The 27,893-nt window shown below is 42.9% G+C and overlaps 1 protein-coding gene across 1 annotated transcript; it reads left to right on the top strand.

Moving 5' to 3' along the window:
- atp10a (ATPase phospholipid transporting 10A) lies at positions 1-27,808 on the top strand. Its single transcript, XM_070909162.1, has 21 exons — positions 1-425; positions 4,089-4,293; positions 4,846-4,931; positions 7,332-7,438; positions 7,529-7,660; positions 7,827-7,957; positions 9,341-9,593; positions 9,689-9,906; positions 9,987-10,181; positions 12,483-13,041; positions 17,431-17,534; positions 17,931-18,057; positions 18,224-18,408; positions 18,883-19,237; positions 21,879-21,955; positions 23,123-23,248; positions 23,433-23,633; positions 23,998-24,078; positions 24,195-24,299; positions 26,762-26,949; positions 27,132-27,808. The coding sequence occupies exons 1-21, from the start codon at positions 1-3 to the stop codon at positions 27,769-27,771; spliced, it is 4,500 nt and encodes a 1,499-aa protein (XP_070765263.1). The 3' UTR covers positions 27,772-27,808.
- Positions 27,809-27,893: the final 85 nt, after the last annotated feature.

Here is a 27,893-nt window from a genome sequence, read left to right as displayed (position 1 = left end):
ATGGCGCGGGAGACCTCGGACCCCGGGATGGCCAAAGCCTCAAAAGTCAAAAGGCAAAGAAAGAAGAAAACTAAGGAGAACAAAACCAGGGTTGTCCACGCAAACATACTGTATGACCACGCCAAAGGGGAGGAAAACCCGAACCGACACTATGCAAACAACAAGATTAAGACGACCAAATACACTGTGCTGTCTTTCCTGCCAAAGAATCTTTTTGAGCAGTTCCATAGATTTGCCAATGTTTACTTTGTTTTCATCGCTTTGCTGAATTTTGTTCCAGTTGTCAATGCCTTCCAGCCAGAACTTGCCCTGGCCCCTGTAGTTTTCATTTTGTCTGTCACTGCCATCAAAGACTTATGGGAGGACTACAGGAGACACAGGTCGGATAAAGAAATCAATCACATGGATTGCCTGGTGTACAGCAGGTAAGTTGGGCCTAAATATTAGCAGCCAGCGGTGCTCCAGCTGTTGCTGAGAGCTTGTGTGTTTAGTCCTGTTGTCCATCAGTGTTCGTGGTACAAAGTGTCCTCCCTCAATGCATCTGACACACGCTCACATCAGCTGATGAAGGCAGATTTACTAACAAAAAATTCTAAAAAACCCAATGCAGACACATTTTCTTCACTTTCTTGCCACACAGACAAAGCAAACTGGCCTTCATGCCAGCTGTCAGCCTCTCAGTGTCTCAGTTTGTGGGTCCATGATGAGGGGAAAAAAGAACATTTCAGGCCTCGAAGCTAAACCTGGCTTACACGTGAGGAAATATATATCGCATGTGGAATCCAGAAAACCTCCAGTTTGCTCACCTACCTATCTGTCAGAGAGGCGTTAAACTGTTTTTTTTAACAATACAGATGTTGCCTTCAGTGCTGTCATTATTAATTACGAGTCACTGGTTACCTGACAACCTGCGTCTCTCCCAAGCTTTCTCCTCTACTAACTATTTTCCCCGAGCCAGTGTGTGCAGTGTGTGTCTCGCTGATGAAAAGCAGCACTGTCGTCCATGTACAGAGCATAATTCATGGCAGTCAAAAGGCTCAGTGTGTAGTGGCTCACGCAGTTTTTTAACTAAGTCTTGACCCAAGTTGTTACGTCAAGGTTGAACATAATTGAATTTTCTTCTGCTGTGGCAATATTGTGCAAAACATCCCCTTTCTCAACCTGGCAACAGCTAAACCCACCTGGCAGCGTTGGTTCATTTCGTCTCGAGGTTAAATACACGGATGCTTAAACAACATTTAGCTTTCTTTGTCTGGAGAACTTTTACCTGCAGGTGAACCACATCTAAATATATTTCAGATTCTGATTCTGATTCTGATGGTTTACCTAATAAATCTCACCTTCACACCGACACTTATTACGTGGCAAAGCAGAAGGAGCTTGTATTTACGATATGGGATCCTTTTTTCTTTTTATCAAATATGCTAATATTTACAAAGTCTGATTGATGGTGGGTGGGTGTGCTGGTAAATGTTTCTTCCCATTTATCACGACTGATTTACTTCAGAGGGTTCCTCCTAAATGTAGATTTTGGAGCAGCTACAAAGATGTAGACGTTCCCCGTCCAATCAGGCATTTGCACTAATAAATTGAGTTTGCTGGAATGTAAATACTTTGCTCTTAATCTGCTTCGCACCGTGCTAACAACATCCGCTGGTGCCGTCCAGAAACAGTCTGGACTCCAGGTCACTGCACACTGACCACGGCAGTTTATCTTGCTATCTCGCCGTCTCAGCTGGTATATTCTTCCACGACTGGATCATTAATTAGAGACATGTGTGGCCCATCTCTTCACTGCTCTATTTACTGTAGTTATTTTGTGGTCATGCACAAAGAGTGGAAGATTAATTTCACATTTAAGCGCCACTGAAGGACAGACTGCCAGTCGTCTGCAGAAATAATGAATTTTCACCAGACTGTCCTCGATTCACTCTCTTTGTTTTTTTCTCAGAAAATACTTCTAGTGGGTTTTAATGTAAATTTAGGAAAACAAACATTAAAGTAACAAAGTGTATTATAGCATTTAGAGAATCTTGAAACTAAAGGCGCAGGGGCTTCTTGGGATTTCCTCTGCGCAGGACTGTTGCACTCATTTCAACATTAAAGCGTTAGCAGCAGCTGTGACCTGTTTAAACAAAGATCACCAGTAAGAAGCTCAGGAGTATTTCCAACAGACGTAGTATTCATAGATGCACTATCTCTGTATGTTATGGTACATTTAGTAAGATGTGAAATCAAAGATAAACATAAACCATGTGCTCATTAGACTCACGCATTAAAGATGTAAGCGCACACGCGAGTTTGCTAACATTTTCTTTTTATTGTGTTTTAGTCCTTGGTGATTATTTGTGGCAACCTACACCGTCTATCATATAAAAACGTTCTTTGTTCCTTTCTCCAGACAGCACGTGTTTTTAAACTAGAAGCTTTCAATTTATTGATTGATCTTTTGGGCTGTAAAAGGTCAGAAACTCGTGAAAAATGTCCCAGAGCCCCATGTGATTTTCTTTCAAATTGCTTTTTTTTTTTTTTTTTTTTCTCTGATCAACAGTCCAGAATCCAAAGACATTCAATTTACGATAATGTAAGACAAGGAAAAGCAGTCGATTCTCACATCAGAGAAGCTGGAACTTCAACAATTGATATCAAAGTAGTTGTTTGAAGATTAAAGAAAACTTGATGCTTATTTATTACACTTGGGCTGCTACTACACTGAGCTTTAGGCCTGCAACTAACAATTATTGTCATTATTGATTAATCTGTCAATTATTTTCTTGATTCATTGTTTTGGTAGGAAATGTCAGAAAATAGTGGAAAAAGGCCTGTTATATTTTTCCCACAGCCCAGGGTGACGTACTCAAATTTCCTGTGTTATTTGATCAACAGCCCAAAACCCAAAGATGTTAAATTTATATCAGAAATAACAAAGAAAAGAGGCAAAATCCTCAAGTTTTAGAAGCTGGAACATGGAAATGTCTTTTCTTGAGACCCAAAATAAGGATAAAGTAATTTTATTTGATGGACCACTCCAGGGAACTGGTTGACTGATCAGTGTATCAGTTAGTATATTTGTCCTTTTTTGTATAAACTTTTCAAATGTGGGTCACTTATTTAACCATTCTGTGCTCTAACTTTGGCACGTCTGCTCTTTGTCCTCAGGCTATTGATCCATTTTTAGGCCATGGAAAAATAGGGAAGAGAGGAAATGCTACTGTCATAAGTCTTTAGTTTTCCCTTTTTGGTTCTTGTTCAGTACGCCATCCGTTTGTCCAGTCTAGAACATGAAGTGCACGCAAAAAGTCAGATGTTCATAATGACACCACGTGCATTACAGTGGCAAAATTCAAGGAAAAGAATGGTGTTATACACTCCGATGTGAGTCATTAATGCCAGAGGGGGTTGTTATGTTGTTATGAATAAAATAACTGAGTGTTTTTTCCCTTTCACTCCTCGATTGTTGTGTATAACTTGGAGATATGCATTATTTAGCCTATTTACAACCAGAAATATCACATATTGTTCAGAAATGAGCCCCTGTCACCGTTAGAAAAGTCTTATGTATCCATGAGTGTTTCTGTACATTGATGCTGAGAGTGCAGCATGTTCACAGCTCAGAATAGTGACATCATTTACAGTATCCCAACTTAACACCACAAACTAATTTGTGGTATGAAGAATCTTTTGGCATGGACTAAAGATAGAAAACCCTGGTGAGTTTTTCTGCAAACAGAGACAATGTTGTGTCATACAATTGGGATCGTTCTTCCTTAGTTGTGGAATCTTGATTGTGAAAAGCTCTCGTCCACCTACATCCCAAATCTGTGTGTAATCCAGTGAAGCTACATTTTGAACATGTTTTGTATTTGATGGACATATTGAGGGAGAAGTTCAGAGGAATATCTCTGGCTCAGTAGAATTTGGGAGTTGGTCGCATTAGCTTTAGCATCAACAAACATTCATAACATATCTGCCGCCCCGTACAGATTTATGGATGTTGAGCCGAAGTTTCTCTTTATAGAAGCACCAATTATTGAAAACAATGGCTCCGCAGCTCACACCAGCCGTTTGCCCTCTCATTGTTCTGGCAGAGCGGAGAGACGCTATGTGGAGAAGTACTGGAAGGAGGTGCGGGTGGGTGACTTCATCAGGCTGCGATGCAACGAGATCCTCCCTGCCGACGTCCTGCTGCTGAGCACCAGTGACCCGGACCGCCTGTGCCACATCGAGACCGCCACACTGGACGGAGAGACCAACCTCAAGCAGAGGCAGGTCGTCCGCAGCTTCTTTGACCTGGTGAGACGGCCCGCCCCTCACTTCCATCTCATCCTAATTGGTTTGACGTCACACAAATTGGGTCTGTGTTGGATGCTTGTTTATTAGAAGCAAAAGTTCACCATTCCCAAAACTTTAAATATTCGCTGTGCTTCCAGCTGTTTCTTGATGTTACTTAGACACTTAACACACAAGTCAAAGTACTTGTGTGTTAAATGTTTTCAGCCAATCAGAAATGAGCATTTACCCATAATAAAGGTGATAAAACAGTCTAATGCTAAAACTAATACCAGTTGTTGCTCAAAACATTAATTTCTACTTCTGGTTGTAATACTGGTAATATTGATAACCAGCTAACCATTCAAAAATGTGTTGAGAGAAAATATGAACATGTTAGTAGAAGATTTAGTTGCTTTCATCAGATTCATGTCATTATAAATTGAATAATTTGGATGTTTTGCTGTGTATGTCAAGCAAAACTGAACAATGTACCATCCATTTTTAATTAGGACTCATCTGATCAGATATTGTAGCCACCGCCTGAATAATCAGCTGTCTGTTGTCTGTTTGCAGGATTGTGATTTTGACCCCTTAAAGTACAACGGCGTAATTGAATGTGAAAAGCCCAACAATGACCTGAACAGATTCCGAGGCTACATGTGAGTACTCTCTTGTTTAGTCAGCCCTGTACAGTATGTGGTTGTGGTGGAAACTTTTTAAAACAACTGCTTTGAACCCAAGATGCTCCACTTTCATATTTGTTAACTCGCAATAAAGGTTTCAAGTTTCTCTTTTATTTCACTGTAAATGAATGCAGTGACATTTTGAGTAACGTTAGGCTCCAAAATGGAAATGATGTGAAAGTGCGGTTTGTTGACATGCCAGGAGTTTCCAACTTATAATTATGACTTAAACAGTTTTTCCAAGTCAAGATTGCGATTTGCCTCCTTGGGATGTGGTTGCAGGGCTTTGCCCAGTTGACCATGGCGCATTTGAAGATATATGTGCTTCCTCACGACTAGAATAAACTGAAGCGTTTCTCTTTGCAACCTGATTACTGAAGCTGGAGTTCCTAGACCACTGTGAAAGCTGGCCAGCTTGAGTATTTAACAACAACAACTTTCCCCTCACTGTCAGCTGATTTCCTGTCTTACACCTTACTTTTTTTGTCTGTGGTTGCAAGATATGTTTTTGACAGAGAAAGGAGCAAAGCTTGACTAAATTCCACTCAATGATTCAGCCTTCCTGTTCCTCTACTTCTTATCCTCTTTATCGTTTGTGGCTCTGGAGGAGCTTTGTCAAGTCTGAAAATATCCCTGACCGTGTCATCAGGATCTGCTGCTTTGATTTTAATCCTTTTTATCTGTCTCTTGTGAGTCCCCCCGACATTATGGAAATGCAATACTAAATTGATGGTGTGTCCCTTTAAAAACTTGGATGCCATTTCGCACCAGTTAGCATGATTACATCTTCAGTAATGCAGTGGGAGTGTGGTTATTTGATGCATGCAGTGTAAAAAGTTTTCACTTTGCTGCCTGGCAACTCTATGAAGGCGACAAGACTCCAGAAAGTCACTGCACCTGAATCATTTCAAATAGTTCAGCACATACAACCACGAAGTGACATTTTTATACTTTGGTTTAAACCAATGAGGTAAAACATGTTAATCAGTGAGTTTTTAGAGGTGCTGGTAGGCAGATTTTGCTACCTTCTGGCAGAGCTAGACTAGCTGTTTCCCTCCATTTCCAGTGTCTATGCTAAGCTAAGCTAACCAGCTGTAGCCTTATATATAACGTACAGACATGAGTGGTATCGATCTTCTCATCTAATTCGCAGCAAGAAAGCAAATAAGAGCATTTCACAAAATGTTGGCCCATTCCTTTACCATATTCATGTCATGTTTATTAGTGGGATGCAGCATGTTTGCTCCCGGCTGTTGTCAGAGTTTTCAGAGACCTGGACTTATGCCAGGTGTGTCTGCTCGATCTCTTGTGTGGGGTAAGTTTGTGTGAGGGAGAAGATGAGAAACATACAGTGAAGTGGCCGGGCTGACCTGCACTCACATGATTATTATGATATTTATTCTTTGCTCAGAAGGAGACCAGATGCTGCAGGTATTCAGTTGCCAGGCTACAGTGGAGCACAGGGCACAGCGGTGAGGTTGGGGGGGGGGGGTGTCTCAGCAGTGGTTTATTAAGTCTAATCTCACTACCTTTCTGGTAGAGAAAGCACTCTGTGTCTCAGAGTGTTATCAATTTCTTTAATAGTGTGAGCTATGAACTAGGACAAGCTGTGTGTGAACTACAGCTACGGCTCAGGGACACTTTTCTTAATCTATAATGGTGGTGACGTGTCAGTCGGCCTGCTGTCAGAGGCCAAAGGATGAACAGTCCTGTTAGTAAACATGCTGACAGTTGCGTGACTTTGAAAGAAGCTACAACAGAGATTATTAAGTGCTGCTTCTTCTAGCTAAAGGTTGTGGGACTGTTTAACTAACACACTTGTAATCCTTGATTTAGTAATGGGATTAAGGCTGACATTAAAAGCTCAGCTCTCCCCCCACAACAGGCACATTTGCCCCTGATTTAATACAGCTCAACATACGTCTCACTTTTAGTTAAAAAGCCTTTTCTAAAAGGGATTTGAACTTCCTTGGTGGTCCGGCTAAGAGCTGAAGTCAGCCTTTGTATGACATCGACGCTCTAGATGAGCCTGACGAGCTTTAAATTTAAGACTTGAAGTGAAATCTGAGGGTCAGATCATGAAGCAGTGAATTGCCTGATTGACTCTAAACCCGAGGGGTTTTTGTGGAGCGGTAGCACGGTCAGTGCTCCTATATCAGAGGGAATTTGTGCTGAGATAAGGGCTCCTGGTGAGGGAAGACCATGATGCTTTAGAGCGTGATCGATTGAGGTGCTCAGCAGAATAAACTGATGTTGTCTTGGGGGCTCTGGTATAAAGAGGCACTCTATCTCTACTAGGGTAAAGACATAACCGTGATCATTTTGCCTTTGTTTGATAACGTTATAGTAATGTTTGTGCATCTTCTAACCTGACAGAGTCCATCGAAGCGGCAGAAGAGATGCACTTTACAAAGATAACCTGCTGCTGCGAGGCTGCACCATCCGCAACACAGAAGAGGCTGTGGGAATAGTCATTTACGCAGGTTAGCCCTCAAAATAACCGCGTTGTCAGCTGTCGCACTCCATATCTGACCTCTGACCAGCTGCTGCTAACACGCCGCGTGTCTTCGCAGGTCACGAGACCAAAGCCATGCTAAACAACAACGGCCCGCGCTACAAGCGCAGTAAACTGGAGAGACAGATGAATGTAGATGTGTTCTGGTGTGTCATCATCCTACTGGTCATGTGCCTGTTTGCTGCTGTTGGTGCGTAGCAGTTAAGAGTTTTGCTTTTTCTATTGAGAAATTTCTATTTAAAACCTTAATTTCTTTAGATTTATTGTTAAAAAGTGACCTCCTTTACTGTGCTTTTTATTTATGTTTTCTCATTCCAGTGTTTATATGAATTGACCTTGTGGTGTTGCTGTTCCAGGTCATGGGCTGTGGATGTTTCAGTACGGAGATAAGAGACCTGTGTTTGACGTTCTTAGTCCAGAGGGGACAGACTTATCACCCATCATGTCAGCTATTTATCTCTTCCTTACTATGATCATCGTCTTTCAGGTACGAAATAGAGAGAAGCGCAAAGAAACAAAGGCACCGATAAAGATATAAACAAGACGCACAGTATCACATTGCACACGAGCATTGTTGTAAATCAAAGCATTGGCAGTAGTTATTCCAGCCCCCCTGGGTGTGTGACCTCTAGATCTTTATCTTCACATTTAATCTAGAAAAGCAGCGAGGAAGCACTTGCTTCATACGGCAAAATAATCTTTATAATACAGGATCAAAAAAGGAAAAAGTGCCACCTGACAGCTATTGATTTGTTTGTTTTGGGTTTTTATTTTTTTGCTTGCATGGTAGAAATGTCAGTGAAAATGTCACCCTGCCTTGTGTCAGATGTTGCAGCTAGTTCCCCTGATATCAGGTAACTTGCAATAAACGAGACAGTGAAGATAGCATTTGGTTACAGTGTACAAACAGTAACTGTTTGAGTTTGGAGACCTACCAGTATTGCCAGACATTTCTTTATACACTTTCAAATAAACACACGACTCTGTTGGCGTCCAGGCACAGGGAGAGTTTTCAGGCTGAACTGCCCTCCAAAAAGCTGTGACTCATTTGTCCAGAACTACTTCCCAGACATTTTTGCCTGGAAATATCTCCCTAGGGATTACACCAACATTTTTTTAAACAATCAAACATATACCCAGTACACTTATACACAACATACATCATTTCTTGAATTATTAAGATTTTGACCTGAAACATAACAGAATATCTGTAATTCTCCTAATCAATGAAACAGAGGAACCCCTTCATTGACACCACCATTTATTTCAACTGTTTATCCACAGCTAACTATTTTAACCCTTATTCCTTTACTTTGCTAACTATTTAAACTGTTTATCCATTACTTTTAGCAAGCTATCTATTTTACCCAGTACTTTTAGCTAACGCTAGCTATATATTTTAACCATTACTTTTAGCTAGCTATCTATTTTAACCATTTATCCATTACTTTTAATTTACAATTTCAATTACTTTAAGTAATTACCATTACTTAAAGCTAACTATTTCAAATGTTATCCATTATTTTCACAATTTTAAATGTTTCCATTACCTAACTAAACCATTTATCCAACACCTTTAGCTAACTGTGTCAACTTATGCCAGCTTGCTAACTAGTTTTCACACACTCAACTTGTGTGTTGCAGTTGACTCAATATGTGGAGAAATTTTTTCAAATCATAATTTCTGTTTGTTCAAATTAGTTGAGCTACTCCACAATCTTTCCACAAACCCCCAAGAAACTGCAGAAGTACCCCCAGGTTGGCAATCACTGCTCTAAAATGTATATACTGTAAATGCCTCAGAAGCTAGGCTGGTAAAACTGATAACCAGCTCTACCTTTCTTCTAACAAAAACTCTGTCCTCTCCCAGGTGCTGATACCCATCTCCCTTTTTGTGTCGATTGAGATTGTCAAGATCTGCCAAGTGTACTTCATCCATCAGGACATGGATCTGTACGACGAGGAGACAGACTCTCACCTGCAGTGCAGAGCTCTTAATATCACTGAGGATCTTGGCCAGATGCAGTACATCTTCTCTGACAAGACAGGCACGCTGACGGAGAACAAGATGGTGTTTCGCCGCTGCACTGTGGCAGGGGTGGAGTACTCCCATGATGCCAATGGTGAGACAAGCCAGCAAACACACACACTCCCTTACAAAAACAGTTAGCAGCCATTGCCTTTTAAAGTCACTCATAATGATGTGTGTGTTATCCAGCTAGAAGACTTGCTATGTACCAGGAGATGGATTCTGAGGAGGAAGAGTGTACGTCTCACGGTGGCACCCTGCCCAGGCGGGACAGCGTGACCAGCCACCAGAGCGCCCGAGTGGTGCTGCGCTCCCAGAGCACAAAGTCCCACCGCAGGACGGGCAGCAGGGCGGAGGCCAAGCGAGCCAGCATCCTGTCTAAGCACACGGCCTTCAGTAGCCCCATGGTCAGTGCGCCTCACTGTCACGCCGTCCTCGTACTCTGTGCTGTGTGTTCTCCTGTGATAAACCCTCCTCTGTCCTGCAGGAGAAAGATATCACCCCCGACCCTCAGCTCCTAGACAAAGTCAATGAATGCAGCAGTCAGATGGACTTCATGCGCTTCCACAGCCAGCCCATGTCCCAGCTGCCCTCTGACCTCGCTGACATCATTGATTTCTTCATCGCTCTCACCATCTGCAACACGGTGGTGGTGTCCTCCCCCAACCAGCCCAGGCAGAAGGTAAAACTCACCTCGACAAAACCCCTTTGTCTCATGAAAATAATGCCACCCAAAAAGGAGAATCAGGAATATTTGATTAATGTGCTGCAAGAACCATCAGAATCAGAAATACTTTATTGATCCCCGGGGGGAAATTACACAGTTACCTGTTGTCATCTTTCCCATTATAAGATAGCAGACAATAGAAATGTGAAAGGAAACAAGAGGAGAGAGAGGATATGACATGCGAAGGTCCTGGCCCGGTCCCTGGGACATTGCAAATACACTGTCAGACTCTGTGGCTCAGGACCCCCACAAAATGTTAAATAGGAGGGGTCGCAAGATTATGAAAAACATATTTCTGCCACACAGAATTATGTTCATTTTTTCATACTTTCCTCTAATCTTTTGTTTTAGGGGTGGCAGTGTCGGCCTGTTCACATCACTTTCCAGGCTTATTTATCTCAACTCTTTTGGATGGCTATTAAATTTTGTGCTGGCATTTGTGGTCACCAGAGAATGAATCCTGATGACTTTGGTGATACCCTGACTTTTCACCTAGCCTAGCCATTATCAGATAAAAAATTTAATTTTGCCCATACTTTTGTTTATATACATATCTCAAAACTAATGACATTCCCATCCACCTCAGCTGTACATTGTGTGTAGTACTAATTAGCGAATGTTAGCATGCTAACATGCTAAACTAAGATAAAAATAGTAAACATTATACCTGTTAAACATCGGCATTGCCATTGTGAACATGTTAGCATGCTGACGTTAGCATTTAGCTCAAAGTACTGCCCTCAGAGCTGCTAGCACAACTGTAGTCTCGAGTTTTCTTGTGATTTTCTCGATAATTTGAGGTGTTTCAAGCCTTTGAAAAAGTATTCAAACAAATAAAGGAAAAAATCTTTTGTTGAACTTGACAATTGAGCTGGTAGACAAGCACTGATGAGGGGTCACAAGATATTACTTTGATTTATGTGGTTACAAGCTAAAAAGGTTGGGAACCAGTCCCCCCAAGCCACCTAGAGAGGTATTATAAGGAGCATAGGGGGAACACAGGGTCCTCTGTAATGTTATTTTGTTTTTCTTTTTTTGAACATCATGGGAGTAGTTTCCATCTTTTGACAAAAATAATTCAATTTGTTGCATGTTCTTTTGGCTACTTTTCCTAAAAATCACAGTCTCAAAAGTACACAAGCCTTCCAAAATACTCACAAGTCTCCTTTTGCACGTAGCTTGCTGCCTGCATCTTTGATGTGCTCGGTCCAGTCGCAGTCGTGTATCCGTGTTTTGTTTAGTTTTTGTGTGAGCCTGGGTGTGGTTCTCCTGTTCAGAAGTGATATCCTCTCCTCGCCACACACTGTGTGCACCGGCTTGCTGTCCTGCCAGTCAGAGGCACAAACCTGTTCAGATTAAGCTTCACAAAGTGACACATTATTTATGTACTCTGTGTTTCTGTTTGGAGGTTATCTGATAAGATGGAAGGAAATGTAAATCTGTACAGAACCACTGGCTTTGATACAATCTCTTTTCTGTTTTTGTTTTTTTTTATTATTTATTGTTTGTGCCTTTTTTTTGTCCTTTGGGCCAATGTAATTGTTCACATTTTATTATGATGCCCTTGCGGCTAAGCCGGCACCTGAATGATTTATTTCTATACATGTGAGAACTCTTGCTGCCAGGAGTCCTCAAAGTGAGTCACTCTTTCTGCTATTGTACTGCACCACCTTGGGATAAAGGATTGGCTAAAGGATAACAGCCAGGAGGTGCATTTTCATCAGCGCTGAAGTCTTCTGTACCACGAGAGCTGGGGCTGGTTTCTCAAAAGCATCTTAAGGCTAAAATGAAAACCTTACAGATTTTCATGAGCTCAAGCAGTGTTTCCCAGAAGCAACTTAACATAAGACTGATCATAGATTAATGAGGAGCCCCTACTGCAAGAGACACCAGACAGTATACTCCATCAGAGCTGCTTGCTTGATGGTGGGATAGCTCGAAGGAATCTGTTCATATGACGTGCTGTCCGACCACGTTGGGAGGCAGAAGTGTTTATAGCTGTTGTCAGGGAAGATATGGGGATAACGGGGCAAATAGTTGCTTGTCTCGCAAGCAGGTCCGATGGAGTATACTGGCGCCACAAGCAGCAGCTAAAAGGAATCAAAGTTTACTTAAACTGACTTCCACCCAGTAACATCAATTGTAAAAGTCTGAACATTGAGCTTCGTAATAATGTTTGTAGTTGCATCATTTTGGGAATAAGTTCTGCTACTTGCTGCTGCAGGTGTGATTGACTCAGTTTTCCTTGTCCTCCAGGTCCGCATGAGGTTTGAGCTGAAGTCCCCAGTTAAGACCATCGAGGACTTTATCAAACGCTTCACCCCCAGCCGACTGACATCAGGCTCCAACAGCAGCAGCTCCTCTAGCCTCGTCACTAACCGCTCCTCCAACAAGGGATGCTCCAGCGTGCTGTCCTCCCCCTCTGCAGAGAGCACGCTCACCAAACTGGACGAGGAGCAGACGCCCGGAGGCCTGGAGCACGCTTTCAGCCCCGTCCCGCCCTGCTACGACGGAAAGCCGCGGAGCCTGGAGGAGGGCGAACTGCGGTACGAGGCCGAGTCGCCCGATGAGGCTGCGCTGGTCTACGCCGCCAGGGCCTACAAGTGCTCCCTCGTCGGACGCCTCCCTGACCAGGTGACCGTGGAACTGCCGCACCTGGGGATGTTGAGCTTTGAGCTGCTGCACACACTGGGCTTCGACTCCACCAGGAAACGCATGTCTGTGGTGGTTCGACACCCTCTGACGGATCAGATCACTGTGTACACTAAAGGAGCAGACTCTGTCATCATGGACCTCATCAAACCCCCCGACACAGGTAGGAAACACTCATTTATGCAGTCACTTTGGCCATTCTCAAATTGTTGTGTCCACTTAGGAATTTATTATGACATGAAGGTGAATTTAGTGGTGGTGCACTCTTGATAAACGATGACACTGCTGTCAACACGGTCTTATGATGTGGTTTGGAGCGGTGTGTTGCCGGTGCTGGATCACGTCTGCTGACTTATCCAGAATTGATGAATTGTGGCTGTGAACCCTACAAGCGGCTACAAATCATTTGATGTAATCTTCGCGTGGCACATGAGCTTACAGGACATGTCAGCAAATTGAGCATTTTTTCAACTCACTCTGGTCAATCCCAAATGATGGATTGCTTTCAGTTGTAGCTGCTTCAGGTTTTGTGAAAAATTGTGGTTATACTGTGAACTGTCTGTGGACTAACATGCCTGCACTTTATAGAGCACCCAAGATTTCAACCCCCCCGCCACTCCCCTAACTCAAACCTTCATACTTTCCACTGATGTAAACCTATAAGGTAACATGTTATGTAAGAACTAGTATTTTTAGAGCAAGTCACTGCTGCAAAACTCAATGCTTCTAAAAAAAAAAAAACGCTTCCTCGTATATTTTTTCCTCTGTGATCTTAAAACCTTGTTCCATACTCTTCAGGTTCTTTAACGTCCTAATGGCAAAGGTGTACCAGGTTTTTAGTATTCCAGGCACACAAAGAGCTACACAGGCACTTTTCACTAATGCTTTGTACACAGTCACCAGACATCTGTCCAGGGGTGCTTAGCAAGGACTGTTTCAGACCACAGATGGACGGCTTGACACAGCACGCAGTTTGTAGTGCTGCTAATAATGATTATTTTCATCATTCAAAAATTCTATTTGCAATGAAATGCAGCAAAACCACACATCTGAAAAGCTGAACACCGAAAATGTTTAATGATTTAAACAAATTTCAAGTATTAAAATTGTTGCCGATACATTTTCTGTCAATCTACTAATAGTATGTGTGATGTATGATGTCTTTTGTGGCTTCTGTGAGGGAGCTCTGGGCTTAAGCCTGAGTTACAAACTGGTTGTTTAAACAAGAGTCCAGATGGGATTTTGTGATAGTACAGGTGTGATATGTGATTTTAGTATGAGGAGATAAACTACTATTAATTCCATCTGCACATCATGGATTGACTTGTGGACTGTATTAATGAAAGCTGATTTGGTAACCACAGTAACATGCATTAACATGCATGAGTGCAGAGACTTTTCCTGATACATCAGAAAGTGAATATGGGAACATGAGCCGGACCAGAACTAAACAGAACTGAACTACAGGTGTGAAAACACCATTAAAGACATGGGGCAGGGAGGGTCTAACATAGGATGCTATCGAGTTGCATTGTGGGAAGTGTAGGATCATACGTTTTGGGGGTCTCTCATCTTTCCCAAGTCTCCCAATTTTATGGAAGTGCCATACTAAATCACTGGAGTGCCCCTTTTAAGAATTTGTCTTTTCTTTACACGCTGGCCATGACCAAGTAAGATCTGGATTTATTTTCAGGATGTAGTATTGGGTGTAAAAGCCCCGTGAACTGGTCGTATATATATGTCCCACATATTCATACTTTGATGGGCTGAATCAACCTGAGCAGAAACTCGTCTGGACTTCCTTTCAGTGAAGGAATGCTGTCATGTTGCGTGGGTAATTCATTTACTTCACATGCCTGGTTAGTGGCTCCAGTTCATCTCTACGAGACGGCCCATTTGAATGAAGACTTGTTAACTGTATCATCAATGGAGGAAAGCACTCCCATCTTGATTTGGCATGTTTTCCAGCTGACGTGCAGTCCTATTCTTTGGAGGAATTCTGAATCACAATATGATTTATTGTATTGATTTTCCATTATGAGGACCACGCTGGTCCCTTTGCATTTAGGTTCAGGGCCGTGCCGATTGTTCATCATTTTTAATGCCCTCTGTAGAGCAATGTCTGAGCTGGCACACTGTGCCTTTTGCAGAAGTTTTTCACTTAGTTAAAATTCACAGAGCGGCGCTGCTCACTGGAGGGGAGAGACTCCATCGGGACAGTTGTCACACACACCCCCACCCCTCCTCCACCATGTGTCTCAGTTCAGCAACTTTAATGGCATACAGGGTGTGTCTTCACACAGACAACTCACCACTTTGTTTTACCATTGGGTAAAACCAGCCAATCAGAGTGCAGTATGAGTTGGGCCTCCTCATAACAGACGTCCATAATGGCTCCATTCAGGCGACCAGGGAGTTGTTCTGTGTCACTCTAATAACAGTGCACATGGAGGAGCTGGAGGAAGACTGGAGACCCTTAGGCTTAGAAGTTGGAGTGTGAGTCATGGCGTCTCACTCCTGCTGCAGGGTCTCGTTTTATACCAAATTCCACCTTAAAGCAGGATTTACATTTGAATGTTATCCTCATTTGAAAATCTTCCACTAGCAGTACATTTAAAAATATTAAGATCATGATGACACTGCAGACCTCTGGGTTCTGATCTGGCTCTCAGACCATAACAAAATATTATTATTATTATTATTATTATTATTATTACTTTATTAAAGCTGCTGTAATCAATATTTTTACATTATCAGTGGAGTAAATGAGTATGTGTAATGTGAAAAGGGTTGCTCAGGGTTACAAACCGACAATTAGATAATTTTCGCCCAACTCTGCATTCCTGCTCAACTCTTCAGTGTTTTCGTGTCTTTCAGCTCATTGTTTTGATTTTCCGGCCCCCAACTTTGCTGTTTTGGTTCAGTCTCACCGCTCTCATGCCGTCGTGACAGCTGTTTTTGTCAAAAAAGGCGCTAAAATCGTATTGTACGCAGCTGCCCAGAACCAAACTGGAATAACACAGTTAGCAACTAGCACAGTTAGCAACTAGCTGGTGAACAAAGCCAAAGAGCCAGGTATTGGGGAACAAAACAGAGCTAAAAGGAGAGTGAATATTGGACTTGTATTCATCTTGTGGCCAGAAACGTGACTTCAGATGAATGATAATGTTGCTTCATATGTCTGCTGGATGTGTAAATAGGCAACTATTTGCTATATCAACTTAAGAGGTGAAAATATATCAACGTCGTGTTTACAGCTTGTTCCCACTGACCTCAAGTTGACAAAAAAATCAGTTATTGCAGCTTTAAAGGCGCCCTGTGGAATTTTATTGAAAACAAACTTTCTGTTTACATTCACTGTTTCTCACTGAGGCACATTGTGTGTGTGTGTGTGTGTGTGTGTGTGTGTGTGTGTGTGTGTGTGTGTGTCCTTGAGGTCCAAGAAACGTGCTGAATGCATTTCCTTCCTCATAGAACATTTACAAAGTGGATTTGTTTCAACATTTTAAGACCTACATTGTTTACATCCATGTTCACTTGCTTGCAGTCTTCTTCTCCACTGCCTTTGTTGGCGCTTTAGTGTATTTCTTGACATGTTACCAGCGCCAGCTGTTGATCAGTGGAGTGGTGTGAAACCGTTGGATGCAATGTGGACGCAAACAGGGAGCCAGGCATAAAAACACTACTCCTCCGGGAACCTTTTAATATGCAGAACAAACACAAATCCTATTTTAGGTGGATTTTCCCATTTTCAGTAGTAGGAAAAATAAGCATTTGTGAGAAGTTCCACCTGCATCTGTAAGGCCATCTGGTCAGCAGAGAAAACTACTGGGAGCTGTTCTGGGAAATACTTTTTTCTCTTTGGTGGTGAAAAAAGAAAGTTTCTTCATGAGATGACCATAAGCCTGCCTTAGTTTTGAATAAAAACATATTTTGAATGTATCTTTTATCATGGTAAAGAAAATGATTCGAATTCTTCAGATCAGAACAATTTTGTGTTGATTTGTTCTTTTCAGTAAAAATTATTCTGCGTGGCAGTGCATGTGTAGCAGTGCCTGCCAAGCTGTTGTGTTATTAGTGAGATTACGAGGCTGGCGATCAGAGTGTTGGCTGGTACATCTGTGTCGGGAGACTGATAAAGCCAATCTGTTTGTGCACTGCCCCCTGCCAGAAAGATACCCAAGATGCTGCGCCGGAGAGACTTAAGCAAGACATCTAAACATCTAAAGTGACATAAAGTATTCAGTCATGTTAAAATCATGTAGAGCGTTAATTGAAATAGATTAATGGTGTTTGTAAAATTAGATCTTTTTTTCCGACATTATGCTCAGTATAGTCCAGACACAGCTTGATGACTAATATGAAGACTTGGTGAAATATATTGAGGCGCAGCATACATGGTTAATTTAGGTGTGAAGACAGATGGCTTTAATGTGCCTCTTGGAAGAAGCCTTTGGCAATCTGGAACCAAAATGCTGAACCACTTATGCAAATTAAGAAAAACAAGGATATTTAATCTTCATTGTTCTGTTTTTTTTGTTTTTGTTTTAAGGAAACTCCAAAGGGAAACGCCAGAAAAAGATTGTCAACCGGACCCAAAACTACCTGAACCTGTACGCTGCAGACGGCCTTCGCACACTGTGCATTGCAAAAAAGGTAACAGGGATTCTCTCTGTTATTAAACTAGTGGCTTTTCGGCAGATTGTGTTTGTAGCCCCGGCACAGATGATCCCATGGACTGGCCCCTTCCAAAGTGACATTCTTCGTGACTCAGCTGCAATCTGTGCCACTTTCCCAGGCTGTTAATTTATGCTCTCACAAGCCGGGCTCATTATATCCCTGCTTGTGCAAAGTCCGTCACCAAAGCGGTGTGATAAAACACCCTCTCAAGGTCTCGCATTCTCCTGTGGATCTTCCTCTGCCATGTAGGCAAAGGAGGAGAAGCTGCTCCGCTGTTAAATTTGCCCCAATACAACGATGATGGTGTGTATATGTGTGTGTGTGTGTGTGTGTGTGTGTGTGTGTGACCGTGTGTTTGTGTTCCTGTGTCAGATTCTGAGCAAGGAGCAATATGCCTGCTGGCTGCAGCATCACCTGGAGGCTGAAACGGCCATCCAGGGAAGAGAGGAGCTGCTCTTTGAGTCCGCCCTGCGACTGGAGACAAACCTCCAGCTTCTGGGTAATTGTTTGATTTATTTTATTTATTTTCGGCCTACCAAAAGATCCCTCGCCCACACTTTACTTGTAGATGCTGTACCTTTTTAATACTAATTTTAATTTGTATACAATATTACTGTTGTGCGGATGTTGGAGGGTGTGTCACCGTCATGCTTCTTCACCCACAGGAGCGACGGGCATTGAGGATCGGCTGCAGGACGGTGTGCCTGAAACCATAGCTTCCCTGCGGAAGGCCGGCCTGCAGATATGGGTGCTGACGGGCGACAAGCAGGAGACTGCCGTCAATATTGCGTACGCCTGCAAGCTGCTGGACCCCGAGGAGGAGATCCTGACGCTGAATGCTGATTCTCAGGTGAGCGGCAGAAGCCAGTGTTTCACAAACTCCACCGGTTGCCTGGCAAGCTCACCTAGCCAAGAAAAAGTCCAGCACATAACCCCCATAAAAACACAACTTTTTTTTTCCTTTTTACACTTTTTACACACTGTTACCTTTGGACAGAGGCAGGCTAGCTGTTTCCACCTGTTGCTAAGCTAACTGTCTGCTAACTGTATGTAACATTTACTGCACAGATTGCTATCGATCTTCTCATCTAACTCTTGGCAAGAGAGTGTGAATGTCAAACTATTCCATGAACACAATATTGTCCTTTTACTCACTGAAAACACTGCATTTGTTAAAGTATGAGGTTGGACGGTCATTTGAGGACCAGCAGTGCTGCTGAAGCATCTGTTTGCCAGATGTGAAGCAGGTCAGGCAGTGTGATATTAAAGAACTTAGTGACCTGATCCAGAACTCAAGTCCAGTCTGTGCCTGTCTCTGAACCAGGAGGCGTGTGCTTTGTTGCTGGAGGAGAGTCTGCACTACATCCAGGCCAAATTCCTCTGCAGCTCTACAGACCACGCCACCAAGGCCTTCCACAATAACTTTGCACCCTTTGAGATCTATCCCTCCTCACCTCCGTCCTCACCCTCCCACACCGCTCCCTTCACGGTGCATCAGCTGGGCCTGGTAATTGACGGGCGGACCTTGGCCTATGCCCTGGATAAGAGTTTGGAGGATAAGTTTCTGGCTGTCGCGCGGAGCTGCCGATCGGTGCTCTGCTGCCGCTCAACGCCGCTGCAGAAGAGCATGGTGGTCAAACTGGTGCGGAACAAGCTGAAGGTCATGACTCTAGCCATAGGTGAGTAAAAGTTCAAGAACCACAAGATGTAATACCCTTTTTTATTTGAGCACTTGACCTAGATGCTTCGGATGTGCTTTGACTGCCAGTGGAAAAAAGTGCCCAATGTTTATGCCCCACCTTGAGATCACACTTGGACGTGTTTTGCTCTCCATGGCTCCATATGGTTCCTATAACTTCTGGCTTACCTAAAGTTTTTCATTTTTTAAGTAATTCATGTAATGAAACATGTTTCCTTTTATATCCCTAATGGACAACACTGGAATTTTAGCAACTAGTGATCCTGGTGAAACTGACCTGATGGGTGTCTTGGCTCATCTTCAGTTTCAAAAAGTTGTGACTACTTCAAAGATCGTGCTGCCTCTCCAAAATGCTAACTAGTTGTCACACCATTAAGTCAGACGTCTGCTAAGCCTCACCTTTCATTACTGCAACAAGCGTGTTTTAATGAAACTGGTGAAACAGGTGCTGTTTCCAGTTATGCTCCCAGATGATTTCTCATGTATATGAGGAGTAACCAGCATCTGAGTTTAATCAGAATTTGAAAGTTAGTGAAATATTGCTCTTTCGTAACACCTAGTGGCAGCCGGTGATAATGATAGAGCTGCAAGCGCTGCCCTTTTCACGTTCCTCAGATTTTCCTGCATGACCTCCCGGTCATCAAGTACTTTATGTGCTTGCTGGTCCGGCAGTGTGGCAGTGTTAAACTCGGCAGTGTGTCGAAATCAAAAATCTGAGCATCTGATAATTTTAGTGTCATAAAGCTAAAATATTTTGGCCATCTTGGCAAACTAAATATTCATTATTCAAATGAGCTCCTACAGTGTGTCACTGACAAATAACCCCACAGCAGTTATTACTCTTACACAGGCAAACTGACACAAATTCCTCAAAGTCTTCAAGCATCATGAAGATATTAGGTCTTTTCCTGTCCTGCACATCATGTCCCTATTATCATGAATATCAATGTGGCAAACTCACTATAACACAGTTGTAGTGAAGCTCGTAGATGTTCCTCTTACTTTCACACACACCAACTGCTCAAAACAGTGTTATTTTAAGGCACCTTGGTAATTATACCCTTTAGGTTAATGAAGCTGTAGCATAATGGAGGTGATATGAGGATGTCAGTGTGACTTATGACTGTCTTTTCCTTGTTTTCCATTTATTTGTTCCTGCTGCTCTCAGGGGGATCCTGTTTTTGCGAGCCAAGCGTTTTCCTGTCATTGCTATGTTACCAGTAATGTGGAGGAAACACTGCAGCTCCTCACACTCTTTTATTTTACATCTCTGTGGGGACAGCAGATGATGGTGCAGCTCTAATATATATCAGTACTCTAATCTTATCATTACAACACCAAGTTTTCAGAGCTTTCAGACCGCATCTGCTGTTACTCCGCTAACAAGAACGGCGCCTCCACCTTCTGTAGTCTATATGTAAATCATATTTTACTTCACAGAACATTTCAATTTGTTTTCTTTCTGTTGCAGCAATTTAAATTGTGTACAGTAAGCAAGAAAAAGATGCAACACATGTGAATATAATATAGATATGCCATGCACACTCTGCTGAATAAGTTAGTTAGAACCAGGCAATGATGTTGCACATTAGCAGTAAATAAATAATTAGTCAATTATTGATAAGTCAATTAACAGGAAAATAATCACCAACAACAATCAAATGTGAGGATTTTCTGCTTTTCTCAGTTTTATATCATAGTAAATTAAATATATTTTGGTTTTGGACTTTTGGCCAGACAAAACAATGGAATAATTGAATCATTTGAAGACATCACCTTAGACTCTGTAATGGACATTATCATACAGTAATTATTAGTTGCAGTCCAATATAGAATCCCAAAGTGTTCAATATTAGATATATAAATGAGATGTTAGTTAAGACATCATGAATAGAATAAAATATATAAATTAACCAATACATCATGAAATAATTATTCATTATTATGAAAACCAAAATCATTCTGAAATGTTATTCACTTTCACTTGGGGCTGTAAAATCTATTTTTTTTTCCTTTCTATAAGAATATCTTCAGTAAAGGATTTAATTACTGTTCTGTATAACCAACATTTCATAACACTGCTGCAGTGCCAGTGTGTTGGGATACATTTTGATATACTGGAACAGTATTTGCCATCTAACACAAACTGGCTCATCACCACCTACCTCTCATGTTTACTATTGTTACAACTAAAACCCTCTCTGCCCACCAACACTTCATCTCCCACCCTACCAGCGGTGGGGGGGGGGGGGAAAGAATAATCTGTTATAATAATAATTATTTTATAAGAATAAAATAAAAGTTGAGCTGGTGAAGGGCACCTGATGAGAAGCAGCGAGATAATAAGCGCACACACACATATAGCTAATATAACGGCTGAAGAAACTGACAGCTCTGTGAAAGCTTGACGTTCCTCCCACATGCATAACAATGCGGCTCTGTCTTGCCATCACCACGCTCAATAAAGTTCTTTCTGCTTCCAGGCTGCTGGCAAACTGATGCCCTGCGGATCTCCTGATTACAGTTTATGTATTAATGTGCCTTGAGGCTATGTACTCAGTTTCCTACTCTGAGGGACTATTTTCTCTCTCTCTCTCTCTCTCTCACTACATCAATCTCAGGTGATGGGGCCAACGATGTCAGCATGATCCAGGTAGCGGATGTGGGCGTGGGCATCTCGGGACAGGAGGGCATGCAGGTAAGGAGAAATCTGGGCGTGACCGTACGGGAATGGGAGGGTGACGCAGAGAGAGGGGGGTGTGATTTAAAGGGCATCGTTAAAAAAAAAAATGCAGTATGAGAGAAGAGTGAGAGGCGCTGTGGGAGAGAAGATAAGGTGAATAAGGGAAGACGCTGGCCTTCTTTAGCATAGTTAATGGCTTTTCATTACTCTGAAGTGCATGTTCTAGCCCACATCCATACACATCCTCTAAATAGGATTGCCTTTGTGTTGCTGAGTCAGGAAGCTTGTCCCGTGTCCTGCAGTGAAGCAGTACACTTTATGGGTGCTTTAGTCTCGACTCCATCCACACCAGCTTCTCTCCCTGCTTCTAAGGTCACGGCCAATGCCACAAAAAAAAAGCTGCCATCAGCCCCCCCCCACCCACCCCCTGCTCATTTCACTCAAGCACCCTGTTCCAGAAAGGTGATCTTGCATAGCAATGATGGAGATTCCCAATTAACTTCCAGGGGAGGCTTCGGAGGCACGCTGCTGTGTAGCACATCTGTTAAAGTCTCAGTATCCTGTCCTTAACTGGGCTGCTAGATTAATCACTGTTAATCAAATTTTGCTCCTAATGAGACAGCGGTCACTCCTCGGGACTCCACGGTGTGCTGAGGCGCACACATTTCCGCGCTCAGGCCAGCACACCCTGCATTATGATTAACACTACTGTCTCCTATCGGCAGCGCACTCCCCGTGTAGTCGTTACGAGGCCCGCGACGAGAGCGCAGCAGAAACTAAATTGCTGCACAACGAGGCATCTGCTGTTGTTTTTCTTGTTGACGAGTGATGTCGACAGGTGAGACATGTCATAAAGGGTTAGCGGCGCTCGTTTAAAAATGTAAGTTATAAACCCAGCTCGACTACAGGGAGGGTTTTGTTTTAGACGTTGATGGATGAGACTGACAAGCTTCCTGCTGCTGCAAACGATGAATCCCCAAAAGGTGGACAACTCGTTTAAGGGTTATTGCTTTGGAAAGATGATAGCCACTAAAGATTCATTAAAAAAGAGGCCGGCGAGTGTAGCAGGGCCAGCCACTTCCTACAGTTATTTCCTAATAGCTGCACAAGCCACGTGTGTGAAGGAGAGGGAAAGCACAGGATGGAGGAGACTGAATGTTGGGTGCTTCTGGTGTTTTGCAGGCGGTCATGGCGAGTGACTTTGCTCTCCCACGTTTCCGGTATCTCCAGAAGCTCCTGCTGGTCCACGGACACTGGTGCTACTCCCGACTGGCTAACATGATCCTCTATTTCTTCTACAAGAACGCCGTAAGCTGCTTTCACCTCTGTATGCACACGATCTCACAGCATTCTGCGCAGACACAAATGTTAAATTGAACACGGCCAACACTGTTCGCAATCAGCAAATGACAAATAAGGAAGTGTGTGTTCTTGTATTTTTCTGTCCTGCCTCCTCATGTGAATTTGTCCTCGTTATCTTTCACTCCCACAGATGTTTGTAGCGCTCATCTTCTGGTATCAGTTCTACTGTGGATTCTCAGGTTCAGCCATGATCGACCAGTGGTATCTTATCTTCTTCAACCTGATGTTCTCCGCCTTCCCACAACTCATCACTGGCACCCTGGACAAAGACGTGTCTGCAGAGACTCTCCAGCAACTACCTCAGCTCTACGTGAACGGCCAGAACTCAGAGGTCCGGCCTACTTGTGCATTGTGTCCCTATTCTTTTAGTGTTAATACATCTGTGATACATGGTGAACGTTATACCTGCTAAGCATCAACATGTTGGCATTGTCATTTTGAGCATGTTAGCGTTTAGCTTAAAGCTCCGCTGTGTCTACAGTTACAGCCTCACAGAGCTGCTAGCGTGGCTGTAGACTTTCCTTCTTATTATTAATCATTAGTGATTACTATGTGGATGTTGGACGGCTCAGCTTTAACTTTGTGATTCATGATGATATTTTTATACTATGCTGCACTTTGGTACGATCTCGACCCCTCGCTCTGTTAAATTGACGAGGTTTCACGACTGTAAATCTCTGTTTTTTATCTCGCAGGAATATAAGCCATATATGTTCTGGATGAACATGATCGATGCCTTCTACCAAAGTCTGGTCTGCTTCTTCATTCCTTACTTTGTGAGTCTGGTTTTGATTTCCACCAGTTCAGAAATTCCTTGTTGCTCTTGCTTACTCATCATTTCCGCTGTTTTTTTGGCCCCCGTCTCCCCGTCTCTTCTTCGTCGTCTCCCCAGGCCTACGCTGACTCTGATGTGGATCTGTTTACATGGGGAACCCCCATCACAACCCTTGCTTTGTTCACCATTCTGGTGCACTTGGGCATTGAGACCAAAACCTGGGTAAGGAACCTACATTTTAGACTAATTGATGGCAATACTCTGAGGATTTCTTCACTTCCAAATGCGTCCTCTCTCTCTCAGTGCAGCTTTATCTCACTCAAATCAGCGTCTTGGCTTTGTGAGAGCACCGGTGTGACGGCTGACATGGATATTTAACTCCAGCTGATTAGATTGAACCATCAGAGCCTATATATCAGCTTGACAGCGTGTCTGCCTCCGTCCAGACTCTCTGCAAACTGTCTCCACCACATCACAGCACACCACCACACATGCTCCAAAATACCTGTTTATCTCCCCCTCCCTGCCTTGGGTTTATTCCCAGGTATCCACGCGTGGTTCTCGTAAACGGCCCGGCGGTCTCGGTCATGAGCCATTTTAAATTCATGACCCTGCATTGAATCAGAGTCTTTTCCATTATGCCGAGGCTGTAAATTTAGCCTGACAAGTTTCGTACATGAAAAATGTCCTTTTCGCTAACTACCTTCCTGGACATGATGGCCCCTCGTGCATAGAAGTATTCATGGTGAGCAGCATCGACCAAAGGTAAACATCTCCAAATGCTTAGCTGGCAGGTACTTCATTCTCTGGCTGCTCAGGAACATAATGCATGCATGATTGGTAAACGGCTGTGAAAGTCAATTAAAGGTATTTGAGGTGACAGCAGGCAGCGCTCTTTCTCTTCCCCCATACAGTAGCTGTGAGGCAGTAATTAATTATGTGCTTGTGTGTGTGTCAGGAGGGACAATACTGCAGTGGATTCATTGTATAGGATTCACTGTGTCAGATGTCTATCAGCCAGGCGGACTGAGGAAGGCCTCAGGATGACGCGAGTGCAGTTTGTCCTCCAACTGCCGAAACTCATTAAAGAGCACAGGAGCACACATCTCCACTTCAAATGATTTGTGTGCAGACTTCTTATGTTAACACCTTTTGATTCAGTGGTTTTACAAAGAGCTGCAACAAAAAAGACATTTTATGTGTCATTTTTCAAGCAAAACATCAAACATTTGCTGGTTCCAGCTTCTTAAATGTGAGGATTTGCTGCTATGACAGTAAATGAAGAGTCTTTGAGTTGAGAGTTTTGGACTGTTGGTTGGACAAAAGAAACTAATTGAAGACGTCACTTTGAGCTCTTGGAAATTTGATGTGGGATTTTTTTTCACATTTTACAGACTAAAACGATTGAAATGAATGAAAATAATCATTATTTGCGGCCCTAGTTTTATATACCTGCTTAAAGGAAAATTCTGGTTTAAAATAACCTGGATTTTAGTTTTTAGTTTTGGCCATCATAAATGGGAAGTTCACCATGGCAAGGAACATGGGTGGTCAGACAATCATTTTACTGAAAAACTATATCTTTGCACATCTGGATGTGTGTTATTTAACCCCCTACTTTTATCATGCATTTATGGGAAAATAAAACCAAACATTAAAGCTGCACCAATCAATATTTTTATATTAACAATCAAACAAATAACTATGTGTAATATGAAGGGGTTGAACCCTTAGAGAATTATCACCTCTACAGACCCCCTCAGCTCTGTGGAGCATGTTTCTGTTTTCAGCTCATTGTTTTGGTTTTTCCGGCCGCGACTTTACTGTTACTCTCGCCACATCATAGCGTAATTTTCAGATGCACCAGGTAGCAATTTTCAGCATGTAAACCTGCCCAGCACTAAACTGCAGATAAAGAGAAGTTAGCAGCTAGCTGGTGAACATAGAACAGAGAGCATTCAGCAGCTAAAGAGCCTGATGTTTTCCTCAGGAGTTGCACAAAAAGAGTGAATATTGGACTCCGGTGGCCGTAAACAAATGAACTCCAAATGAATGCTAATATCACTAGATGTGTACATTGGCAACTGTTTGCTAACATGTTTGCCATATAGACTTTAAAAAGCGATAATATGTTGTGTTTACAGCTTGTTCAGCTGCCCCCAAGTGGCCAAAAAAGCTTTAAAATTATTTTTACTGTAATATCTGTCTGTTGAACTGACTGTTGTTGTTTTTTTGCAATAAGTGATTATTACTGACGTGTCATTTCTAAATGAGTGTTTAAGATAGTATGGCTAAATGGGGGTATGTTTACAACCTGTGTGATAAACAGACTGCTCCTGTTCCCGCCCTGTGGGACTTTGCCACATCCTCAGATTCCAGCAGTGGTTGAGAACATTGTCTCAGTCATGCCGACTGGTTAACAGATGATCACTGCGGGCTCTGTGGATTTCTTAAGTGGTGTTATTAGTTGTTATAGGCAGTTAGAGCCCAAATCATGAAGCATTTCTGTCCTTATAACATAAGAATATTGTGTAAGTGTACGATACTACAATAGTAATATCTTTTGTGAACACAAATGGTCACCTTCATTGAATTACTAAGAATCTTAAATGTGTAAGAAGTGACAAATTATTTTTCACACAAAAAGAAAAAGCCTAATACTTTTCCTTCACCTTCCCCTGCAGACCTGGATGAACTGGCTGTCTATTGCCTTCAGTATAGCCTTATTCTTCACGGTGGCTCTGTGTTACAATGCCTCCTGTCCCACCTGCTACTCTCCCTCTAACCCCTACTGGACCATGCAGAGGCTGCTGCAGGACCCCCTCTTCTACCTGCTCTGTGTCATCACGCCTGTAGCAGCGCTGTTGCCCAGGTACTCTGCTTGATTTGTGTCTGACTGAATACACTCAAACATTTTCATCTCAAATATTTATGACTCGTGCCATGAGCTATATCTCTACCAGATGCCTTTCATGTTTATCCCAAGAGCCTGGTATTCATCTTTGGAAAAGTGCTGAAGTGTGCCCTGACGTCTGGCTCTGTTTTACTTTCCAGATATTTCTACAGGGCGTGTCAAGGCACGCTGTTCCCCAGCCCAGTCCAAGTTGGAAGGCAGTTGGATAAACTCCCCGCTGAAACCCGCAGGAACATCCTCAGCCTCAGCAGGGTCAAGGTGGGGTCACCGCTCAGCCCCAAGCCTCCCTTCCTGTCCCTCACTAAGCCCTCCCCTATAGGCTGCAATAAAAAAGACCAGAGGAGCTTCCCCAGCTACAAGACATCACAGGGGCCTGTTCTACAAACAGACGAACAGGGCCGGAGGGGCCCGCTGGGGCCCACAGACAGTGATAAGGGCCTCTCAGACGTGTACGCGTTAGGTCCTACAGAAATAGACACTCTTCCTTACACCAAAGACGCTCCTCCGCTCTCGGGGGAGCCGCAGCCTCCCTCCACCAAAGACTCGGAGTGTCTCGATAAGACTTTAGAGGCGTCAGATCTCAGTCTGTCCAGCTGGATCACCTCCACGCCTCTGCTCACACAGACAGACAGCGTCCAGCTGAACCTGCCCCCTGAAGGAGACTCGCGGTGTGTCAAATACACGAGGAACTCAGAGGAGAGACTCAAGTCTGACCACAGCGTTCATGCAGCACAGAGGACAGAGCAGGTGGCAGAACAGTCGCTGCACACCACCTTGTGATGCCTTACAGTCTTAAATATGTTACTCAAACTCCAATTTGCACGATAATTTTTTAAAATCTAATTTTGTTGTATTTTTCAAGGAGATTTTTTTTATAAAAGATACAAATAGGTACTTTATAT

This window comes from Enoplosus armatus, chromosome 7, assembly GCF_043641665.1.
Source record: "Enoplosus armatus isolate fEnoArm2 chromosome 7, fEnoArm2.hap1, whole genome shotgun sequence".
Classification (NCBI taxonomy): domain Eukaryota; kingdom Metazoa; phylum Chordata; class Actinopteri; order Centrarchiformes; family Enoplosidae; genus Enoplosus; species Enoplosus armatus.
Note: the sequence above shows the minus strand (reverse complement) of the source record. Positions and strands in the feature narration are given on the sequence as shown.